This window comes from Struthio camelus, chromosome 1, assembly GCF_040807025.1.
Source record: "Struthio camelus isolate bStrCam1 chromosome 1, bStrCam1.hap1, whole genome shotgun sequence".
In the NCBI taxonomy this organism is placed as follows: Eukaryota; Metazoa; Chordata; class Aves; order Struthioniformes; family Struthionidae; genus Struthio; species Struthio camelus.
Window position 1 is genome coordinate 225,322,892 of NC_090942.1, and position 23,793 is coordinate 225,346,684.

The window sequence follows — 23,793 nt, forward strand, 5'->3', positions numbered from 1 at the left end:
GAACTGACTCTGCACCCTGCCACAGGGAGCTCTGAACCCTGCCAGGTAGCTCCACACCCTACACAGAGAGTTCTGCTCCCCTCCAGGGAGCGCCGCGCCCTCCACGGAAATCTCCGAGCCCCGCCGGGATGCTCCGCGCCTTGCACGGGGAGCGCCGCGTCCTCCACGGAAATCTCCGCGCCCCGCCGGGATGCTCCGCGCCTTGCACGGGGAGCGCCGCGTCCTCCACGGAAATCTCCGCGCCCCGCCGGGATGCTCCGCGCCCTGCACGGGGAGCGCCGCGTCCTCCACGGAAATCTCCGCGCCCCGCCGGGATGCTCCGCGCCCTGCCGGGATGCTCCGCGCCCTGCACGGGGAGCTCCGCGCCCTCCACGGAAATCTCCCCGCCCCGCCGGGATGCTCCGCGCCCTCCATAGAAATCTCCGCTCCCCGCCGGGGAGCTCCGCTCGGCGCAGCTGCGGACTGGCCCGCAGCCCGGCAGCGAGCGGTGCCCGCGGCGCGGCGCTGCGGCCCCTGCCCCGCCCTTACCGCGCGGAGGCTGCCCGTTGCCATGGCTGCGCGCTCCCGGCCTCCCGCGCCAGCCGGCCCAGGTACCGGACTGCGCTCGCGGGTCCGGCGAGCGCCGCGGCGGCAGCGCGGGGCGGTGAGGCGGCCGGGGCGCGATCCCGGGGCAGCGATCCCGGCGGGGGTCCCGGGCCGGGATCCCGGGGGAGGGGCCGGCCGAGCCAGACCGCTTTCTGGGGGCGGGACCGAGGGGCGGACCGGGATCGCGGGGGCGGGCAGGGGCGGGGCGGGCCCGCCACGAGGCGCGCTCCAATCCCGTCTCCCCACCCCTGGCGTTTTGGCCCCGCCCTCGAGGTATCATCGACAACGGAGCGCGCAGAGTGGTCGGTCTGTGCGCTGTGGAGGGAGTGTCTATGTTCTCGAGCGAGCAGGGCGTTCTGATTGGACGGGCCCGCCCCGGAAGTGGTCGCGTGTCCGCTGCTCGAGTGCAATCACTGCCGGCGCGCGCGCGGGATGGGCCGCGGGCGGCCGGGCGCCCCACGCGATGTCGCCGTGAGTGAACCCCGGCCCAGCTGCTGCCCTTTCTGGTTGGGGGACCTGCGGGATGTCTTTGCGCAGGCGGTGTGGCAGGGCCCGGGTGGGGTCACGGGACGGGGCTCCGGGGCGAAGGGAGTGGAGTGCAGTGGGGCGGGGCGGGGCGGAGGCGGGACTCCTCGTCACCGGGAGGCCCTGGGCTCCGCCTGGTGCTGCGCGTCCCCCCGTATGGCTCCCGCCGTTCTCGCGCCGGGTAGGCCCCGGGTGCTTCTCGGTCTCGGCGGTGTCGGTCAGGCGGGCCGGCTCTGCGGGTTTGTGCCAGCGCTGTCTCCTTGTCCCGGCAGGTTCAGGGCACCGGCGGCAGCAGCGCCGTCAGCAAGTGCTCGGCGGCGGCGCGGGGCTACGTCCGGGACCGGTTCCTGGAGCTCCTGGTGGGGCGGCGGCGGCGGCGGCGAGCCCCGCTCGTCCACCGGTGAGAAGAGGGCACTGCGCGGCTTCTTTGGTTCTGAGGCTGCAGTCCCCCGTGCTCGACGCCGGCAGGTCATGTCTGGGCACGTGCGGGGCTCGCAGCCTCCTTCATCTCGGATTGCAGAAGAGTCTTAGTGCTTCCCCAGGCTCCCCTGGAACTGTCACTTTTTTAAGGAGCAGCTTTTTAAATGCATCTTGAAGAAAGCATACGTAATGAGAGAGTGGCTATCTAAAAAGCACTATCAATAATATTACAGCTTAAAATTTTTGTTCTAACTCTACATGGTTCAGTGGCAAAATAATAAGCTTTGCCCTGATAAAATGTCATCAGACTGATTCCCAGCTTAGACATTCAGTGCTGTTGAAAACTACTTTAGACAAGGTTTGAAAGCCAATATACAAAGAGTGTTAGTGCATCTGCAGTTTTCCTGTTTCCAAAATACCTTTCAATTTTAGTAACATATTTGGTGACTGGGAAAAAGAGATTATCTTTGAATTAATGGTGTGAGTATAGGTCTTCTGGAGATCTGCAGGACACAAGCATGAATGCTTTTACATATGAGGGTTTGGTTTTTTTTTTTTAGGTCGTGGATTTTAGGTTAATATGATTGATTGTTAATTGTTTAATGCAGTCAAAATTACCTTGAAGTAATTGTCAAAGAAGTTTCACTCAAGAAAAAAATTAGTGATATTCAAGCAGAAGCTTGCAGTCCTCTGAATGTAAGTGTTGCTGATCAGGTCTGGAAGCCAAACTTGTGTCTACTTATCACATGGCATTGGCATGTCAAACTAAATGCATAGAAAAAGGTGTGCATTGCCATTGTCAGCGCTGTAATCCAGAGCTTTTGGACATCTTCTAGAATATCTAGTGAAACCTTTAGTGTCTGAGGTTTGGGGACAGTAACATGCCTATTAAAGGGACTGATAGGAGCTGGTAAGCCTGGTAGGGGCATGCTGGAACTAACTATAAGAGAATTCCAAGGAAAAGAGTCACCAACCCACACAAAGTAGGCAAACGCTAAACGCTATCCAGGAGTTAGGACTTACTCCTAGCTCCATTGACATGTAAAAAATGGAGAATTAAATTCCCTTCCTAACTTTCCTTGTCTTCCCTCTTTTGTTCCCCTTTCACTGCCTTTACACACACTTACTCATTTTGTTATACCCAATAGCCACTTCCTTAGCACATCACCCCCTAAGTAAAGGACTTAATTTAATATAGTTCTGGCATCTGATTTAGAGCAGGGACTCAGATGTTGTCCCCTCATATTGCAGGGATGGAGGCAGGGCATCCTAACTGTTTGGATTCATACTTTTTCATCTAGTGCATGTTTACCTATGCAGAATGGAACAGGTCTAGTTAAGATAGTTACAAATGTTTTGTCCAGGACATCTGTAGTTTGATGGTTACTGCACTTATTAAATACAGGAGATCTATATTCGTTATATTTTAAGAGGATGTCTGTGTTAGAGAAACAGGGTTCTTGGAGAGTGATTATATTACAGCTGAATTTCATTCCACAGGGGTTATTATGTCCGGACCCGAGCTGTGGATCACTGCGTTCAAGACTTCCTGCTCAAGACCCAAAGCCATCCTAGGACACAGGTGCATTTTCTTTGTCTGGGTGCACAGGCTGTTTCCACTATATGTATGGAAAATCTTCTTGACATCTTGGCTCTGTATTATCATATTTTTTAATGAATGTGTTGTGACCCTTTTCCGGAAGAGTACAGAGAATCTGTCATTTGTCAGACAGAAGTATCAGGAAGGGGACAATATGTATACAAAATCCTTTTCACCTCTTTAAGGAGACTGCCTGATGCTGTCAGTTTAAAGATGATGTCCTTGAACTTGAATATTCTTCACGGACGCTTAGACGGTTGCTGGAGTTGAACGTAATTTTTTTCTTGTACTTTCTCTGCAGATCCTGTCTTTAGGTGCTGGCTTTGACTCTTTATACTTCCGTTTGAAGGACATGGGTCTTCTGAGTCACACTGTGGTATATGAGGTGGATTTTCCAAATGTGGTCTGCCAAAAAGCTACTCTGATCAAAGGAATAAAAGAGTTGTCGGCACTGGTGGGAGATGCTGAAGGAGAAAGGATAGGTATGCTGTTTGTGGAGGGTGTTTTAGGTACCAAATGTTTGGAAAAAGCAAAGAGAGCTTCAGCTTTTAAAAAGTGGGACGTGATGAGCAGAGGAACTAGATTTGTTCGCAAGACAGCTTCAGCTTCTGAAAAAACTTGGAATGCAAACCATTTGTAAGCATTTGATAGAAAACAAGAGGATGTGTAGCTGCCAGCATAGGTTTGTCAGGATCAGATTATATCAAACTAAGCTTAATTTCTTTTGGTGACTGTTTTTGAAGTACTGTGTCCCGTTTTGGGCTTCCTAGTACAAGAAAGACAGTGACAGACTGCAGCATATTCAGTGAAAGGTCACAAGAATGATTTAGGGGTTGGAGTGCATGACATACAAGGGAAGGGTGAGAGGTCTATCTAGGTTTGTTCAGCCTTAAGAAGGTTGTGGGGGGGTGTTACTGCAATCCTCAACTCCTTAATGGGAGTGTGTGGAGAAGGTGGAGCCATATTCTTCTTGGAGGCGTGCAGCAAACGGCCAAGGGGCAATGGCTGCAAGTTGCAAGAAAGGAAATGCCAATTATATGTACAAAACTTTTTCTTCCACCATGCGGATAGTTTAAAAACATGAGCAGGTTGTCCAAAAAGGCAGCAGAACCTCCAACCTTGGAGGTGGTCAGAGCTTGAGTGGACAAAGCCTTGAGCAACTGGATACAGATGACCCTGCTGTGAGCAAGGGGTTGGACTAGGTGACCTTTTGCGGTCTCTTCCATTAGCCTCTCATAGTGGACGTTTTGAGGACAGTGTAGGGTAACAGTTCTCAGGTCTGATAGAATCGCACTGATGTGGAGACATAGAGTAGGTTATTTCTAAAGGTGCTTTCCAACCTTATTTGTTTGATTTGTTTTTTGGTTGAAACAGGTCATCCAGAATATAGTTTATGATTTATTCTTGTGGAGTACAGAAGTATGATTTGCAAACACTATCATGGCATAAGTTGGAGCTTATTTCTGAGAACGGTGACCTATACGACTAATCCTGGTGTTCACAGAGAGTGGATTCAGGATCCAATACCATTTACAGAAATCTGTTTTAAAGAAAATTAAGGACTTGAGAATGTTTTTGTGGTGAAGGAAATCATTCAAATGCTATCAAAGCAATAGTACTTTCCTTTGCCTGAGCTGAGAGAACTAAAAGTGAGAACTCTGAAGATTCTATTCTGAATTATAGTGGTGTTATGAAATTGTTATTAAAAGAAATATAGTAAAGTATTGTTGTTATAGTAAATAATTCTCTGAAAAATCTATAGGTGAAATTTCCATTAGGAATAATGGAATTTGAGTTTTAAATTTAATGGGTCTCTAACTGATCCTTCTTGGTCCTATCCCTTTATGGTTCATTTAGTGATGAGCATTTTCTTATTCAAAGAAATTGAGTTGAGGAAAGGATGGGCACAGCCTTGTGAAGAATTGCCTGTGGGGCTGATTCTTCTGTTTGTCAGTCTTGCTCTTGGTGTAGCGTCAACACTGTAGTAAGATTGTACCATTTTTTCACCCAGGAGCCACTACCTTTTCTGGAGAGGATTATAAATTACTGGGAGTGGATTTGTCAGAGCTGTCTAAACTGCAGAAAGCACTGGAAGAAGCAGGATTGGACAGTGAAGTCCCCACCCTTTTCTTAGCAGAAGTGGTGCTCACCTACATGGAAAATAGCAGGTCAGTTGGGTTATCCTCTGTTGTCTAGGTGGTAACATGAGAACAAGCTTCATTGTATGGAAGTCATCTAGGGCTGGGAGACCTGCCTTTTTATAACTAAAGCCTCATGAATACTGTGGAAGTCCTAAGCAGCTCTTTACAACATACTTGTGAAGGGGTAATTGATTTCCACATCGCATCCTATAAAGAAAAAAAAAATCTCAGGATAGTGGGGGGTGGTTTGTTTGTGTTTTTGTTTGGGGGTTGGTTGGTTAGGTTGTTTTTTTTGTTTGGTTGGTTGGTTGAGGGTTTTTTTTTTTTTTTTAGTCTTTTGTCTTTTTATTCTCTGAATTCTCTCGAAAGCTGGGGGAGATGTTCACAGGTCCCCAACACTATATTGTTTTGCATATATTTCTGTCAGGATGACTTAATAGCATGCTTTCTGGTGTTGGAGGAAGATGCTTTACATCTGTCCATGTGGTAGCTGGGCCTACAGTTATTTTATTTCTTATACACAGGTCAGATGCCTTGATACAGTGGGCAGCAGAGCATTTTTCTCAGGCATGTTTTGTGCTGTATGAGCAGATGCACCCCGAGGACCCCTTTGGACGTGTCATGCAGCAGCATTTTAGCCAACTGAATTCTACACTTCAATCTTTAGCGCAGTACCCTGACCATGAGGCACAGCGGAGGCGCTTTCTTCAAAAGGTAAGTGCCTGCAGCTCTAGCGCATGCATGAAACCTGATTCACCTGGGAAAGAGTAACTTTAAATATCTTGGCAGTCACGAGCTGGACCGCTTATGTGTTGAAACAAACAGGGCCGGGGCTGAGACACTGCCTTCTCTAATAGCGTGACCAGTCGTTTGAACAACCCTCTACCAACTTGCAACCTACTTTCTGGTATGGGTTAAGGTCAGATGGTTTCCTCTGAGACTTTTAAAATAATAAATGTAGCTCTGAGTTCTTCAGAGCTTCACAGGTGAGAGATCTATCCTCACCCCAGAGTCTGGACTGCCACTGTTGCAGCCAGAGAGCCTTAAAGGCTTATGCAAATGCTTCATGTAGGGCCACTGTTTTTTTGTGAAAAGTGAGTCTCTATCCTTCCAGAAGTGATAATCTGGGGAGATTTTTGTTTTAGGGCTGGACTGAGTGCAGCGTCATGGATATGAATGAGTTTTTTACCTTCTGTACTCCTGAAGACGAGCAGCGAAGAGTGCAGGCTCTAGAGCCTTTTGATGAATATGAGGTAACTCTCCTTTATTCTGCTGGTGAGCTGGCTCTGACAGCATAAAAGGCCTGCAACTTCTTATGGTCGTAGTTTTGTACAAGAGCTGTTGGAGCCATACATGTTGCATATTGGCAGAAAGGATCTTGAATCGGTCAGTTACGCAGCTTCCTGTGAGCTCTGCGTTATGAAGCTGGGGCAAGTAGCAATGAAAGAAGACTCCCACCTCTGTTAGCAGATCTTTTTTTCTCCTTCCTCAGTGAGTGTTCTCTCAGGGAGACTAGTCTTACTACCAGCTAGTTTGCTATGCTATGAAGGATGTTTCAGGTGCTGCAAGTTTGCATGGTTTCAAGTGGCAATTCTCTTAATGAAAGAGAAATCCATTGAAGATTATTGTATACATAAAAGCCACACCTAGGTCAAGGTTCTTGACCTGCAAATGCTTGGAAGCATACTTCCTGCCCTGCTCTCTAGCTTTTCCCTAGGCGTTTGCTTTTTGTCATTGTTGGAGACAGGTTACTGACTTCAGATATCTTTGATCTGACTCACTTCAGCCATTGTTATATTGATGACTGGAAATTTAGTTATGACTTTTTGCTGCTTTTGTGTTGGCAAAACTTGCAGCTATCAACAGTCTAGAAGAAAAGATAAGACCCTGAAGATCCTATAGGCTCCCACTTAGAAGTTTCCCTTTGGATCTTGTGATTCAATGTTTATAGCTCTATCTAGAAATTTAACAGCCTGCAGTTTCAAAAACAATTTAATGTGCTGTATTTATTTTGCCACCGTGAAGGATCTGCTCTGCTACATGAATACCAAAAACGTTGACTGAAGGGTGCTGACAAATTTGCAAAAGGGTATAGACATGTCTACAAGAATTATTGTAAATCAGGGCAATCACCCGTACAGTGAGACAGTAAAGACTCTTCATTTTGCTTACAGAGGAGGTTAACAAAGTCCAAGTTCGCAAATGTGCATAGGAATAAGACAAATGACAGCAGAGGACTCTGGAATTAGCCTTCCAGATAGAGAGAAAATAAGATCAAGGTCTTACTGGAAACAAGCTGGATAGAAACATGCAATACGTTTTACTGCTGAGGGTGACTAAGTTTTAGAATAGCTTGGCTAGGGACATAGTGGATTCTTCCATTTTCAGTGCTTACGTTAATTTTGGATATCACTTCTCAAAATATATGCTTTACTTCAGGTAGAAGATGGGGCAATAATGCCAAGCAACATAATATTGTGGTTTCTTGTGCGTTTTAATTCATGTTTCTGTCTTCTAGTAACATAATTGACTGAATATTTTCCATCCCATGGGAATAAACATACTCTATTCCCTAATGTCCACAAAAGCCAGGGTGGACTCTAGTATTGCTGCTGACTTCCTTCCTGTACAGGACTCTGCTCCTGCCTCTGAGTGATTCTAAAGACCACCTGGAAATCATATTTAGGTGTTACAGGACCAGCAGAGATCATGTTGCTCCGTGGAGCGTTGTGGGCTTCTTTGAGATCACTTACGTTCCAGGACCCTTAAGAAATCTTAATTCCTCTGCTGCATGGCCTGCACCCTTTTCTAAGATCGGAATTGGGAAGCATGAAAGGAAGCAGGTTCAAAAAAAAAAGAGGGATGTTCTTCATGCAATATAAGCTATGGAACTCCTTGCTGCAATATATCACAGTTGCTAAAAGTTTATGTCAGTTCAAGAGACAAATGGGACAGGTTCATGGAAGAGCAGTCATGGAACAGCAGGGCTGTTAATACAAAGATACAGCTTCTTGCTTAAAAAATCCTGAACTTTTAATTTTTGAGGGCTGAGAGAGGGGGAGGTATTACTGTGCATTTGCACTGTTCTCCGATTCTTCTTCAGGCTTCTGATTTTGGCCATTGTTGCAAACAGTGCTAGACTAGACTCACCTTTGATTTGATCGCTGTGGTCATTCTTATGTTTTCCACCATTTGTTCTAAGATTCTAAATTTTTTCTTTTGGCTTGCTACAGGAATGGCATCTGAAATGTTCTCATTATTTTGTCTTGACTGCAGCAAAGGGGATGAAGTCTTCCTGGACTCCTTTGTTATCGAACATGACAGGTGAATACTGACTAGCTATCGTAGTATTCATTTGTTTATCTCATGCAGGCTTCTCTGAGAGAGTTTTAGGAGACAGTAAACCCCAGGAAGGAACACACAGGATGCTACCATCTGAGTAGATTCCTCCATCCTTTTAATGATGGTTCTGCAGTCCATAGTCCATTATGGCACTGCTGGAGAGAGTCCAGCGGAGGGCTACAAAGAGGATGAGGGGACTGGAGCATCTCTCCTCTGAAGAAAGGCTGAGAGAGCTAGGCCTGTTTAGCTTGGAAAAGAGAAGACTGAGAGGCGATCTCATCAATGTGTACAAGTATCTGGAGGGAGGGTGTCGAGATCTGGACCTCTGGAGATCAGCTAGTCCAACCTCCCTGCTCCAGCAGGGTCCCCTAGAGCACATTGCCCAGGATCGCGTCCAGGCGGGTTTTGAAGATCTCCAGCAAAGGAGACTCCACTACCTCTCTGGGCAACCTGTGCCAGGGCTCTGTCACCCTCACAGCAAAGAAGCTCTTCCTCGTGATCAGATGGAACTTCCTGTGTTTCAGTTTGTGCCCATTGCCTCTTGTCCTGTCGCTGGGCACCACGACATCATGTTGTGTGTCATATTAAGGGGTATAGCTTTTAGAAGATGTGACTAAAAATATTCTCTTGTAATAGGACCATCAGACATTAGCACGTTATTCTTTTTGCTTCAGAACTTTATTTCAATGCTTTTGTGAAGGCGGACTCAAAATTCCAGTGAGAAACTTAGAAATCCAGCTCCTTTGGAAAGCTAAACAGAGTTGTTTTATTGTATACTCAGTCCATTTAAATGTAGTCCTCTATTCTTGCTTGTGTGAAACTTAACATTCTCTGGTTCCTTCTGGCCTGCAGTTCCTTATGGTGATGGTCCTGTCAAAGTGGCTGGAAGTATCACTGCATCGGTGTGTGGAATACACTCTGAAGTTGCTGGCCTGAGACGTTATGGTCACCACTCTGCTCTTATAAAACCCGATATCATTCTCACAACTGGAGGTTTTGGGGAGGAAGATGGACAACACTGTCGTATGAGAAATTTCCACGTCCTAATTAAGCATGAAGGCTGCTGGAAAGCTGGCGGTGTGAAAAAAGAAAATCATGGTAAAAGATGGGGTGAGTTCCTGTACTGATGGCAAGTGTAAGGCAGATTTCTATGCTTGTAATGAAGCAATGTCTAGTGGAAAGTGATGTCACTGTGCAATTAGACTGGCAGTCAGAGACCCGAAGGTTCTGAATTTCATGGGAGAAAGATCAGTCTGAACCATGATGTCTTATATTTCTGCAGGTGGGCGGTTATACCATACTGTGTCATGTCTCTCGAACAACCTGGCCCTGGTGGTAGGAGGACGAACATCCCCGTCAAGTGCAGCTTTGGGAATGTTGTGGCTAAAGTTCCCTGAAAGCTGTAATGCCTTGGACTCAGATGGCATTACAGTGGAGCTTGTAGACCTGCAGCCTGTTGCTGAACCAGCTGCTTTGCGTTGGAGACACACTGCAACTGAAGTAATGTTCAGAGGTAAAAAGCCTGGAAAGAGTGGAAATGGCTGTAGGGTATGTGGAGGTATAAAAATGCAGGAATAATATATATATCTAGTTTGTCTATACATTTTGAGGTTTAAAAGGAAAATTGTCATTATCTAGTATTACTTTTTATGTAGTGCATGCTATACATTTAATGTGGGTATACTGTATTCCATTGTCTTAAACAGTAGCTTTTGGATGAACATTTTGGGAAGAGATGAGATATCCTCTCGTTGTAGGGAATCCAAATGAATGTATTACACTTTCTAGAGACTTTGTTCCGGTGGCGTTCCTCCACGCCTGCTTAAAGAAATTAAACTGAAAATTCATTTGAATGTATTTTATATTATAGTATCTACCCAGTTCTTATTGTGCCTTTTTCGTTAGTCGAGGCCAAAAGTGACCGAATCTACTAAATCTGACAAAATGGAGAGACTGAGAAGCCTCAGTTGAGTTTACTCAGCTGAGCAGTTGACCCAACAATTGAGCAGGGTCAAGTCAATTATGTATGCCATTAATACATGGTGCAATCATTACAACAACTATGCAGGAGATGCCTTTATAATAATGAGTTTTATTACACATGAGCTGCAAGCTTGTTATGCTTTTTAGATGTAGGACTGGAATCAAAAAATAAACAGCTGGATAGTGCTGAAAAGATCATAATGTGCTTTGGAAAATGCTGCAGTGTATGCTTGCAACTGCAATTTGGATGGCTCAGCTCTCATAAGCATACCCACCCACAAATGAGGATTCACATTTTCAGCTGTTTCTGGTTAACATTAAAAGTGTTATTCTCAAGTAAGTTCATGGAATGCCCTATGCAGGAGCCTATCTTATGCTGAAGTATTCTGAAACACTGGTAGAAGGCTTTATGGTACTAAAGGAAGTGACAAATTGTGAGATCTGAAGATATTACAGAATCACAGAATGGTTGAGGTTGGAAGGGACCTCTGGAGATCAGCTAGTCCAACCTCCCTGCTCAAGCAGGGTCCCCTAGAGCACATTGCCCAGGATCGCGTCCAGGCGGGTTTTGAAGATCTCCAGCAAAGGAGACTCCACTGCCTCTCTGGGCAACCTGTGCCAGGGCTCTGTCACCCTCACAGCAAAGAAGTTTTTCCTCAGGTTCAGATGGAACTTCCTGTGTTTCAGTTTGTGCCCATTGCCTCTTGTCCTGTCGCTGGGCACCACGGAGAAGAGTCTGGCCCCATCCTCTCGACACCCTCCCTCCAGATACTTGTACACATTGATGAGATCCCCTCTCAGTCTTCTCTTCTCCAGGCTGAACAGGCCTAGCTCTCTCAGCCTTTCTTCAGAGGAGAGATGCTCCAGTCCCCTCATCCTCTTTGTAGCCCTCCGCTGGACTCTCTCCAGTAGCGCCATGTCTCTCTTGTGCTGGGGGGCCCAGAATTGGACACAGTACCCCAGGTGAGGCCTCCCCAGGGCTGAGGACAGGGGCAGGATCACCTCCCTCGACCTGCTGGCAACACTCTGCCTAATGCACCCCAGGAGACCATTGGCCTTCTTGGCCACAAGGGCACATTGCTGACTCATGCTTCACTTGTTGTCCACCAACACTCCCAGGTCCTTCTCTGTAGAGCTGCTTTCCAGCAGGTCAACCCCCAGCCTGTACTGGTGCCTGCATGGGCTTATTCCTCCCTAGGGGCAGGACCCTGCACTTGCCTTGGTTGAACTGCAGCAGGTTCCTCTCCGCCCACCTCTCCAGCCTGTCCACGTCCCTCTGAATGGCAGCACAGTCTTCTGGTGTGTCAGCCACTCCTCCCAGTTTAGTATCATCAGCCAACTTGCTGCGGGTGCGCTCTGTCCCTTCCTCCAGGCCATCAATGAATTCATTGAACAAGACTGGACCCAGGACTCACCCCTATAATATAATAACATATAATAACTGTAATGCAAGCTGAGGGATTGAATAGCTGAAGTACTAACTCTGATGTGTAGATTCTCCCTTAGAACTGAAACTACCAAGGACCAGAAGGTGTTCAGGGTGATACCAGTTTTCTCTGTTGTAAAGGATCCTCGAGGAGATGCAGGGAGCTGACAGTCAGTATGCTTGAGGTCTGAACTGGGCAAAACTATTATAAAGGATACAGGCAGCAATGTGTTCATGTACTCGTCCTCTGGTATATAGCATTTGCTCCCTGTAGCAAAAGGGAGATCCAGTTAGCACAATTGTCCTAGGTTTCCAAAAAGTTCAACGAGGTTCTTCATCAAAGGTTATAAAAGCTATGCAGCTGCAGGTTAAAGGGACAGAGCCTTGCATGGAAAAACGTGTAGCTAAGTAGAAGACCTGTACTAAGAATAAGCAGGCAGTTTTCAGTGGAGTGCGCTCCCCAACATCTCCCAAACGTTTGTTCTAAAGCTTTTGCTCTTCGGCATTGTCTTTAATGATCTGGAAAACGAAGCCAGTAGTGGGAGTTTGCTAACGATATATTTACCTGGGAAAACAATGATATCACAGTTCTGAATGAATGAGTACTAAAATGCCCAGAGGAGACTTAGTGCAACTGAAATGGTACATATAGGGGATAAAATAATCCCAACTTCATTCACACAGTGACGGCTTTAAGCTATTGCTACTAGTGAGTGAGACTCTGTAATAATAAATAGATGCTTAAAAGAAAAGGAAATCTAATGCAACTGTAGCGTGAGATTTCCATTCAGTCCTTAAACATTCAGTCAATATATAACATTAGTTGATGTTGGGGGGTCTTCTGAATAATCACAAATATGAAAAATATAGCTTGTGAATAAAACTTTTTTTTAGCGTTCTGTGTGTTACAATCGTTACTCTTCTATCTAAATCTTTTATATCTATGAAACAATTTCTTGCCTGTATTGCTGGAGTTTGGAAATGCTTATCAGGTTGCAGGATGTCTTAATAGAGACAGTACATAAAACTTCTGACTGAATGCATTGATTTATATCTCTGGTCAGCTTCCCTTAAATGCAAAAAAAAAAAGCTTTTGTTTTTGTGACATGACAAATCCAAACTTTTATGTTCACTTGGTTGTATTTTTCTGTAGGTGAGAAGTACCTGTTTCTATATGGGGGCCGTTCAGCTATGCAGCCTGTGCTAGGGGACTGGTATTTCCTGCATACTGAAGAACTTTCCTGCACTGCGGTAAGAAATCCAGGAGGCCCTGGAGAGTAGAACTTGCCTCACTCCATAGTGTGTGCTGCAGTATTGGAATCCCAACTAAATCACACGTATTACCATATTAAATTGGATGGCATTAGCAGTGTATGGTGGCACTTGATGGTGATTAGGGTTCTAGCTAACTTCTAGCTGCCTTGATTTTTACTGGAATACAGTCTTCACAGAATCAGTAATAGTTGAAGTTGGAAGGGACACCTGGAGATCACCTAGTCTAACTCTCCTGCTCAAAGCAAGGTCAGCTAGAGCAGGTTGCTGAGGACATTGTCCAATCAGATTTTGGATGTCTCCAAAGACAGAGACTCCACAACCCTCTCTGGGCAATCTGTTTCAGTGTTTGGCTACCCTCACCGTAAACAAACAAATGAAAAACCTTGTGTTTTAGTCGAATTTTGTGTATTTCAATTTATCCTGTCACTGGATATCACTGAGAAGAGTCTGGCTCCATCTTCTTTACTCTCTCCCATCAGTCATTTATACACATTGATAGGTGTATACCAGTTGCAATGCAGCTCTAGAGAGGTGTGCAGCAAGAACGAACAGAAAGTATAACTTAGAGGAGAAGACTGAAGGAGTTGGAGCTGTTGAGACTGGAGATTCAACATAAAAACAGATCTAGAGAGGATTTGGAGAAGATTCAATATAGAAATAAATCTTCAAATAGGACAAAAAAATGATTCTCCATATTTATTTTGGATAGGACAAGAAGCCTATGAAAAGGGCAACTTCAGTTAGATACTAAGAAAGGCTTTTAATTGTGAAGATAGTGAGTACCACAATAGATTGCCTAGAGAAGCCAGAAATTCCTGTCATTGGATTCATTCAGCAACTATTAGACAACCATCTTTCTAGGTGGTAATGGAGTTGAATTGCCTTAGGAGAAAGGGATGGATGAAACGGCCTCTGAAACTTTCTCCACAGCTTGTTCACTTTCATTTTCCTTTAAACCTCTCATCTTTTTTTTTTTTTTTTTAATCTTTCCTGCTTGCACTAAAGGTTTTTGTTCTGCACGTTAGTCCTACAGTTCAGCGTTTTGTCTTGCTTGGGTTTGAACCACTAATCTGCTTTGCTAGTCATTACGTTAGTCCATGTATTTGAACTTGTGGTTTTCAGTTGGATGTCTTGAACAAAGAGCAGCATGCAAGAATGAAAGTAAAGGTACTTTGAATAAATGTGCAAAAATAAAACCCTCTAATGACTGACAGATACTGAACATACTGAGGACCAGAGAAGTATTGAAAATAGCCCAGATGGAAACAGTTTTACCTAGCCTTCCTGGAGGCTTCCAGCCTCCTTAGAGGAATCACCCATGGTTTGTTCATGTTTGTTATTGTTGTTTGTTTGTTTTTTGTTTGGGGGGGGGAGAGGCCTCCATTCCTATCATGCTTACTCAATATGTCCTCCTTACCAATTGTCCCTGTCCTGTGGCAAGAAAGAACATTATATGCCACAGGAGATGAAACAGGAAGAGGTGATTTAAGAGCCTGGACAGGAAGATGATCCTTATCTTTGCAAACTTAAGCCTTGGACTTCTGTTTTTAGATTCCTGTTGAGGGCCCAGTACCAGAAAGCCGTCACTCTCACAGTGCCTGTAGCTGGAGAGGAGGAGTGCTTATTGCAGGAGGTCTGGGAGCAGCTGAGCAGCCCTTAGGTTCAGTTTTCTTTCTGAGAGAGATTGAACATGGCTTTCAGTGGCAGACAGTAGAGACGCACCCTCCCCTCATCCCAAGGTAAGTGGAGGGCATTCAGCAAGTGAACTCTTGGCCTGCCTCTAACTACGTCTCCTTACTAACAGAGTTCAATCTCATTTTGAACTTGAAGGTATTCACATACAGCACATGTGTATGATGAAAAACTCCTACTTGTTGGTGGAGTGTGGTTTCACTCTTCCTCTGTGCCAGGCATCACTATCATTGACTTAATGACTGGTCTCTGCATGGACTATACAATTAGTGTGGTAAGTACAGAAATAGTGTTCTTTTTGGGGTAAATGATGTTGTGGGAAGGAAAGTGGCAACTTCTGGGCTATTCCCTGAAAGGGAATAGAGAATGCAAAGGGGTCATTTATGACTTCTGTTTTGAGGTAAAATCTAATTTTGAAGTGCTTTGACCTGCCCAGAGAACCTAATATTGTTTTAACAGAGGGAGAGTCCAAGAATACAAAAACTGGAGGGCAGAGAGGTGCTCTATTTGAGGGAAGGGGAGCAGAACATAAGCATAGCAATTTCAGAATGTCTGTGGATGAAGAGAATCAATCCAACCAGAGCATCAGTTAATCTTTATGACAATCTGCAGTATAATCTACTCAGTACTTCATGGTGGAAACTGCTGTGTGTTGTAGCTGATGCCTGAAGAACAGCAAGATTATAGCAAGGAAATAAAGGAAATTCCACTTAAAACTCTCTTGCTGTAAGAGTGATTGAACACTGAAACAAGTAGCTCAGAGAGGTTGTGGAGTCTCCATCCTTGGAGATAGTCAAAACCTGCCTGGGCAAGGTCCTGAGCAACCTGCTCTAGTTGACCCCTGCTTTGAGGAGGGGGGTTGGACTAGAGGATATCCAGTGGTCCCTTCCATCCCCAACTATTCTGTGATTCTCTTCTGTGGTTCTAAAAAGAGCAATCATACAGGGGATGTCACGTAGCAGGATTTTTGCATGGTTGGGGCAAAACTTAGTCTAAATCTGAATCTGTCTGTTGTGTGAATAGCCCTCATCTAGGATACTACTGCCTAGGCAAAGCTTCTGTTGCTTGAAATGTTTTTATTTGCCTTTTGCATAAATTTCTAATTTTGGGGCGTTATCTGTACATGTGGATCCTATTCTTGGTGAAAGTTGGAGTTTATGAATGATCTGTTTTTTATAATAGATACTGTGTGCCTCAGGCTGACCTTGCCAAATTCTCCTGAGGGCATAAAGCATGCTTAAAAGCAGTTCTGTTTCTTCATACTCTCTGTAGCAGAAGTTAGGAGGAGTTAATGTCCTTTAGCTACAATAGGCTACTCTTGGATAGCTGTGAGGATGGGTACTGTGGTAATGCCCTTCTATATAAAAGAATAAAACTAACTTTATTTAAATTGAGTAAATGGATGCAGATGGATTGGTAGCTGCCTTTGCTCGTGAATTACCTGCTTTGACTTAGGCAGAACTCTTTCGGCTTTAGAACCTGCCAGTACTGTAATGAAGTATTGATCGTACTGTTCGGTGTATGTGAATTGATTACAAGTTTTGGAAGACTGGAGATGCCAATGACTTTCTGTGCATTACATGATACTACTAGTATACTGCTCTAGTGCATGTGTTAGAAGATGATAGCACCAAAACGTTGCTGTTGACCAGGCTGCCCAGGTCTTTTTCTGTAAGTTGGACATAAGCCAGCAATGTGCCCTCCTGGCAAAGAAGGCTAACTGTATTGTGGGCTGTATTATGAAGAGTGTTGCCAGCAGGTTGAGGGAGGTGATCCTTCCCTCCCTTCCCTCCTGATGGGGAATTCTTCCCTCCTGGTGGGGAGCGATGGGATCCACCTTACCAAGCGAGGCACGCGTGTCTTTGCCAACAGATTGGCCAGCCTGGTACGGAGGGCTTTAAACTAGGCAAGATGGGGGAAGGGGAGTGGTATAGTGGCAGGGGAGTCACTAAAACACCGCTCAAGTCAGGATGCCTCCAGCGGGTGCATACAACCAGGGGAGACAGCATGGAACATGGCTATGGAGGCTCCTCTTGCACCTCTCCTGGGAAGCTTGCATGCTTGACTGGCTCTCTGAAATGCCTGTATACCAATGTGCGCAGCATGGGGAATAAGCAGGAAGAGTTAGAGATCTGTGTGCGGTCACAGGGCCATGATCTCATTGCGGTTACAGAGACATGGTGGGATAGTTCACGTGACTGGGATGCTGTCATGGATGGCTACGTGCTTTTTAGGAAAGACAGGCCAGGAAGGCGAGGTGGTGGAGTTGCTCTTTATGTGAGGGAGCAACTAGAATGTATGGCGCTCTGCCTCGGGGTGGATGAAGAGCAAGTTGAGAGCCTATGGGTAAGGATTAAAGGGCAGGGTAACATGGTTGACACTGTTGTGGGGGTCTACTACAGGCCCCCTGATCAGGAGGAAGTCGTCGATGAGGCCTTCTACCGACAGCTGGAAGTAGCCTCACGATCACAGACCTTGGTTCTCATGGGAGACTTCAACCACCCTGACATCTGTTGGGAAGACAGCACAGCTAGGCACAAACAATCAAAGAGGTTCCTGCAAAGCATTGATGATAATTTCTTGACCCAGGTGGTGGAGACGCCAACGAGGAGAGGTGCAATGCTAGACCTTGTACTAACGAACAAAGAAGGTCTGGTTGGAGAGGTGAAGGTTGGGGGCAGCCTTGGCTGCAGTGACCATGAGATGGTGGAGTTGAGGATCCTACGAGGAGGGAGCAGGGCAATGAGTAGGATTGCAACGCTGGACTTCAGGAGAGCTGACTTTGGCCTCTTGAGGGACCTACTTAGGGGAATCTCATGGGGTAGGGCCCTAGAAGGAAGAGGGGTCCAAGAAAGCTGGTTAATATTCAAGCGTCACTTCCTCCAGGCTCAAGAGCAGTGCATCCCCCTGAGTAAGAAGTCGAGCAAAGCGGGCAGGAGACCTGCATGGATGAGCAAGGAACTCCTGGCAAAACTCCAACAGAAGAAGGAAGTCTACAGAATGTGGAAAAGGGGACAGGCGACTTGGGAGGAATACAGGGACGTTGTCAGAGTGTGCAGGGCTGCGACAAGGAAGGCCAAGGCCCAGTTGGAATTCAATCTGGCAAGGGATGTCAAGGACAACAAGAAGGCCTTCTTCAAATACATCAATAGCAAAAGGGAGACTAGGGAAAATGTGGGCCCGCTGCTGAATGGGGCAGGTGCCCTGGTGACAAAGGATGCAGAGAAGGCAGAGTTATTGAATGCCTTCTTTGCTTCCGTCTTCACTGCTAAGGCCAGTCCTCAGGGATTCCAGACCCTGGGGACAAGAGAGAGAGTCTGGAGAAAGGAAGACTCTCCCTTGGTTGAGGAGGATCAGGTTAGAGATCTTTTGTCCAAACTGGACATCCATAAATCCATGGGCCCCGATGGGATGCACCCACGAGTGCTGAGGGAGCTGGCGGATGTTATCGCTAGGCCACTCTCCATCACCTTGGAAAGGTCCTGGAGAACAGGAGAGGTGCCTGAGGACTGGAAGAAAGCCCATGTCACCCCAGTCTTCCAAAAGGGCCGGAAGGAGGAGCCAGGAAACTACAGGCCTGTCAGCCTCACCTCCATCCCTGGAAAGGTGATGGAGCAGCTCCTCCTGGAGGTCATCACTAAGCATGTGGAGGACAAGAAGGTGATCAGGAGGAGTCAGCATGGATTCAGCAAAGGGAAATCATGCTTCACCAACCTGATAGCCTTCTCTGATGGAATGACTGGCTGGGTAGACGAGGGGAGAGCAGTGGATGGTGTCTCCCTGGCCTTCAGCAAGGCTTTTGACACTGTCTCCCATCACATCCTCGTAGGGAAACTCAGGAAGTGTGGGTTGGATGAGTGGACAGTGAGGTGGATTGAGAACTGGCTGGATGGCCGAGCTCAGAGGGTTGTGGTCAGTGGTGCAGAGTCAAGTTGGAGGCCTGTGGCTAGTGGTGTCCCCCAGGGGTGAGTCCTGGGTCCAGTCTTGTTCAATATATTCATCCATGACCTGGAGGAAGGGACAGAGTGCACCCGCAGCAAGTTTGCTGATGACCCAAAACTGGGGGGAGAGGCTAACACACCGGAAGACTGTGCTGCCATTCAGAGGGACGTGGACAGGCTGGAGAGCTGGGCGGAGAGGAACCTGCTGCAGTTCAACAAAGGCAAGTGCAAGGTCCTGCACCTAGGAAGGAATAATCCCATGCACCAGTACAGGCTGGGGGTTGACCTGCTGGAAAGTAGCTCTGCCGAGAAGGACCTGGGAGTGCTGGTGGACAACAAGTTAAACATGAGCCAGCAGTGTGCCCTTGTGGCCAAGAAGGCCAATGGGATCCTGGGCTGCATTAGGCAGGGTGTTGCCAGCAGGTCAAAGGAGGTGATCCTGCCCCTGTCCTCAGCCCTGGGGAGGCCTCCCCTGGAGTACTGTGTCCAGTTCTGGGCTCCCCAGTACAAGAGAGACATGGCGCTACTGGAGAGAGTCCAGCGGAGGGCTACCAAGATGATTAGAGGGCTGGAGCACCTCTCCTCTGAAGAAAGGCTGAGGGAGCTGGGCCTGTTCAGCCTGGAGAAGAGAAGACTGAGAGGGGATCTCATCAATGTGTACAAGTATCTGAAGGGGGAGTGTCAAGAGGATGAGGCCAGCCTCTTCTCCGTGGTGCCCAGCGACAGGACAAGAGGCAACGGGCAGAAACTGAACCACAGGAAGTTCCATCTGAAGCTGAGAAAAAACTTCTTCACTGTGAGGGTGACAGAGCATTGGAACAGGTTGCCCAGAGAGGTAGTGGATTCTCCTTCGCTGGAGATATTCAGAACCCGTCTGGATGTGATCCTGGGCAATATGCTCTAGGTGACCCTGCTTGAACAGGGAGGTTGGACGAGATGATCTCCAGAGGTCCCTTCCAACCTAAACGATTCTGTGATTCTGTGATTCCCCTGTATTTCACACTGGTGAGGCCACATCTGGAATACTATGTCCATGGGCTCTGCAGTACAAGAGCCCAGAGAAGGGCCAGTAAAGATGACTAAGGGACTAGAGCATCTCTGCTATGAGAAAAGGCTGAGAGAGCTGGGATTGTTTAGCCTAGAGAAGAAAAGGCTTGGGCAGGGATCTTATCAATGCATATAAATACCTGAATGGAGGCTGTAAAGAAGACAGAGCCAGACTCTTCTCCGTGGTGCCCAGTGACAGGACAAGGGCAAGGGCACAAACTGAAACATAGGAGGCTCCATCTGAATATAAGGAAAAACTTCTTTACTATGAGAGTGACTGTGCACTGGAACATGTTGCCCAAAGAGGCTGTGGAGTCTCCATCCTCAGAGATATTCAAAAGCCATCTGGACACGGTCCTGGGCAACCTGTTCTAGATGACCCTGCTTGAGCAGGGGGGTTGGACAATCTCCAGAGGTCCCTTCCGATCTCGGCCGTTCTGTGATTCTGTGAAAACCATTGGCTGGCAACTTTATCTGAGCTTGAAATAGCCATAGAACAGAGTCAGCACTGGCAGATATATCTGATAATCGCCATTTCTGGACCTTTCTCCAAGACCAGAGACTAGGGTACCCTCATGAAAATTGCCTTCTATCTCACGCTGTTAGAAGGGAAACCTCTGTGCCCTGCCCTCTTCGGGTTCGAGTGACCCCAACAATTACTGAACTGCCATCCTAGCAGTTCTGTTACTATTACAGTCTCCATTGCCTACAAGGAGTATGTTTCTCCAAGTTTCACTTTCCTGAGCTTTTGAATATCAGGGGTCATCACGAAAGAGCTTCTCTTCTGATTGTCAGATACACAGGCCATGTATCAGATGCTTCTTGGACTTCAGATCTATAAATGTATATTTTCTAGCTGTCTCTTCAGTGACTTCTGTAGACCAATTCCCACTGATGTTTCTTATATAAAAGCAAGAGCCAGACTTCTCCATGTGCATTCAATCTGCTAAATTTCTATGATTCTGATCCTAGCACACTTTAACTGATGAACAGGAAGTACTCAAATTGATGAGACAGTCTCCGTGTCCTTGATACTGGAATAAAACCTTCTAGATTCCTGTGGAGTTGACATGGAAAAAAATGCTGTTAACTTTTTGTAATCTTTCGATAGTATCCAGAGTCATTCTGCCATGCCATTAAGTAGGCCTGACTAAAGATCTATAGCCTGCAGCAGGATCAATTTTTTCTTCAACGTGGAAGGGAATAGTCTGTAGGCTTTGAACATACCCGCACACTGAGGTACTTTTTTTTCTTCCCAGATCAGGCTTGTTTGTTATAAATAACAAATGAAAGACTCGGCATTGCTGAAGCTTATTTATAGAGACACAAAAGAAAAAGAGCAAATCTTCTTGGGCAGAAGATGCATTGTTTCAAGTAGCTGAATGATCAGGGCAACTAAATACTAGGCTGTTAAGTAAATGTAAGTGGCCTCATGGGAAACAACATTAGGATATATGAACAATTTCCATTGTACCATGAGACATAACATAACTGGAAAAGAGGCACGATGGAAATCTATGAAATTATGAGTGTCACAGAAAAAGTGAATAGGGGATGACTGTTTGCTTCTTTGGTATAAGAACTAGGAGACCTCAAAAGCAGCTGGCATGGTAGCACATTTGAAAAAAGTGCTTCATCATATGAATTGTGGAATTCCTTACCGGAGGACATGAATGCCAAGGTTTACATGGATTCAGAAAGTGACTGGGCATGTTTTTGGGAGGGGAAAAAAAAATGTTAAGGCCTAGGGAATGCAAAGACATTCTCCCTGGTTTGAAATCTCTGAACTGTACGTTATTATGTAGCTGGAGAATACTAGAGGAATATATGATGGTTTCCTTGTTCTTATGCATTTCTCTAGATACCTATTTTTGCCCACATTTGTGGCTGGGATAGTGGGCCTTAGATGTGGCTCTTATTAACTCTTTAATGATTAAAGTATCATATAGAATATCTCTACAGCAGTATATGAGATAGGCGTTTAATCCTGAGAGATCCAACAACGGTGCAAATTATTGAAGGCCTGTGTGTTCAAGGATTATTCCCTAAGTGTGACCCAGCTGGACTAGAAGCAGTAACTGAAACAGATTTAACAGGTGTCTGACTGGTTACTCCACTTCCCTTTGCTCTCTGATAAAAAGTCCCACCATAAGATGTTGGACTTCTGAAACATTTAGACAAACCACTAGCTCTCATGCACTTTCTGGACTTTGAGCACTTTGTCCAAACATCCTATTCCACTACATCCAGTTCCCCATCTTGGCCTCTGTGCACCTCTCCAGTATGTGATTGGCTGGTGTCCCCTGGACCACACAGGCTTCTCTTTCTTAATGTAGGACTCAAATTTCTCTGTCCTTTTTCAGGAGCATCTGGAGTGGCCGTTAATGCTGCATAATCATAGTAGCGTCTTTCTGCCGAATGAGAAAGAGTTGTTGCTTATTGGTGGTGGTGGGAACTGCTTCTCCTTTGGGACACACCTCAACCCAGAGCCTGTCTCCTTGAGCTTCAGCAACATCCTGACCAGCCACTGACAGGAACCGAAACAGGACTGAACCATGCTGCTGCACTGTGGTGAGACATTCACATTCACTTCTAGGTCCAAGAGCAGCAACATGTTTCCAAAGCTTCTGTAAAGGTGGGATGAGGAGAGGGGATTAGGAGGGACAGTTAAGACAAAGAGTTGCATTCCTCATCTGTCTTTTATTTTTGTACTGCTGTTTGTGTTGGTGTAAATAAAGTATCCCAAAAGTAGCTCTGTGGTGGAAGCAGTAGCCCTTAGAGATGAAATGAGGAGCAGTGCTGTGTTCAAAAGGGACACGAGCCTGCACAATGCTGATTTGGAGGTAAAGAGCCGTCAAAAGCAATCAAAACTGTTCAGTCAAGCATAACTAAGAAGCAGAAGAGAATGTTTGAAACAAGGTAATATCTAGTTAAGATCTGGCAAATTTCATGTTCCTCTGATTCTCCTTGCTAGCAGCTCAAACCCTGCTAGCTGTAGCCCTTGCTTGTTTCCTGGGATGATGATGATATATGAATGGGGGGGGGGGGAGGACATGCTACATGAAATCATGACTAAGCCTCATCACTAACACTTGATCTCTTCTTATGTGCCTGGGGAGTTGCAGGGGAGCTGCAGGTGCCATGGGGAGGGGACTGGGCTTGGAACAAAGCAGGTGATATTTTTCAAGAGGCACATGGTTATATCTGTACATATTTTATACAGGACAACAAAATTAGTTCAGGGATGTTTTTTGTTTGGGGGAAAGCCCTGTAGAAAACTACTGGAGGAGAATTCCTCAGGGTATGAACTAGAAAATTAAAAAGGGAGATTTCTAATGCTATTGCAGTATACAAATTGCTGAGGCTGCTGAATGGGAGTCCCAAGACAGACTCAATGCTAGAAGCCCAAGGGATACTTTAAGACTCATCTAACCAGCATTCTGCAAAGAATGACTTGAAGGCAACATACAGCATTGATTTTCTTGATGTATCCTTGAGGAGCAGGAAAAGAGTACAGTTCTATGAAAAAGCCACATGATTAGGGCCCCTAAGCCACTTTTGCAGGGTAAGCCTTTGAGGACCAACAACTTGAAGAGAAGCAGTGTGACCCAATTTGTTCATTTCAGTGATGTTTTTCAAAGGAAGCATGTAAGTATAGCAGGGGCCTAAGAGGGGTAGCAAATAAGAAAGGAAAGAGCAAGGAAGGCTCAAAACAGAGGAAATGCTAGTTGAGCACCACTGGTACTTAAACTATTAAAAGCTGAGAGAATTGGGGTTGAGTGTGTGTATATGAGGGTTTGAGAGGAGGTAATGGAC

At 46.1% G+C, this 23,793-nt stretch overlaps 1 protein-coding gene across 7 annotated transcripts; it reads left to right on the forward strand.

Annotated features, from left to right (window-relative positions):
- Positions 1 to 949: 949 nt before the first annotated feature.
- LCMT2 (leucine carboxyl methyltransferase 2) lies at positions 950 to 22,728 on the forward strand. Of its 7 annotated transcripts, none has more exons than XM_068931003.1 (14): positions 950 to 1,056; positions 1,383 to 1,510; positions 3,031 to 3,112; positions 3,432 to 3,612; positions 5,142 to 5,298; positions 5,796 to 5,985; positions 6,417 to 6,524; positions 8,505 to 8,595; positions 9,466 to 9,723; positions 9,896 to 10,126; positions 13,176 to 13,273; positions 14,849 to 15,036; positions 15,128 to 15,263; positions 22,341 to 22,728. In XM_068931003.1, the coding sequence occupies exons 1-14, from the start codon at positions 1,018 to 1,020 to the stop codon at positions 22,506 to 22,508; spliced, it is 2,055 nt and encodes a 684-aa protein (XP_068787104.1). In that variant the 5' UTR covers positions 950 to 1,017; the 3' UTR covers positions 22,509 to 22,728. The 7 variants fall into 7 exon arrangements, with proteins under 7 accessions (XP_068787104.1, XP_068787108.1, XP_068787109.1 ...); XM_068931008.1 differs by having other exon boundaries at positions 984 to 1,091; XM_068931002.1 differs by lacking the exon at positions 950 to 1,056 and adding an exon at positions 1,105 to 1,291.
- The last annotated feature ends 1,065 nt before the right edge of the window (positions 22,729 to 23,793 follow it).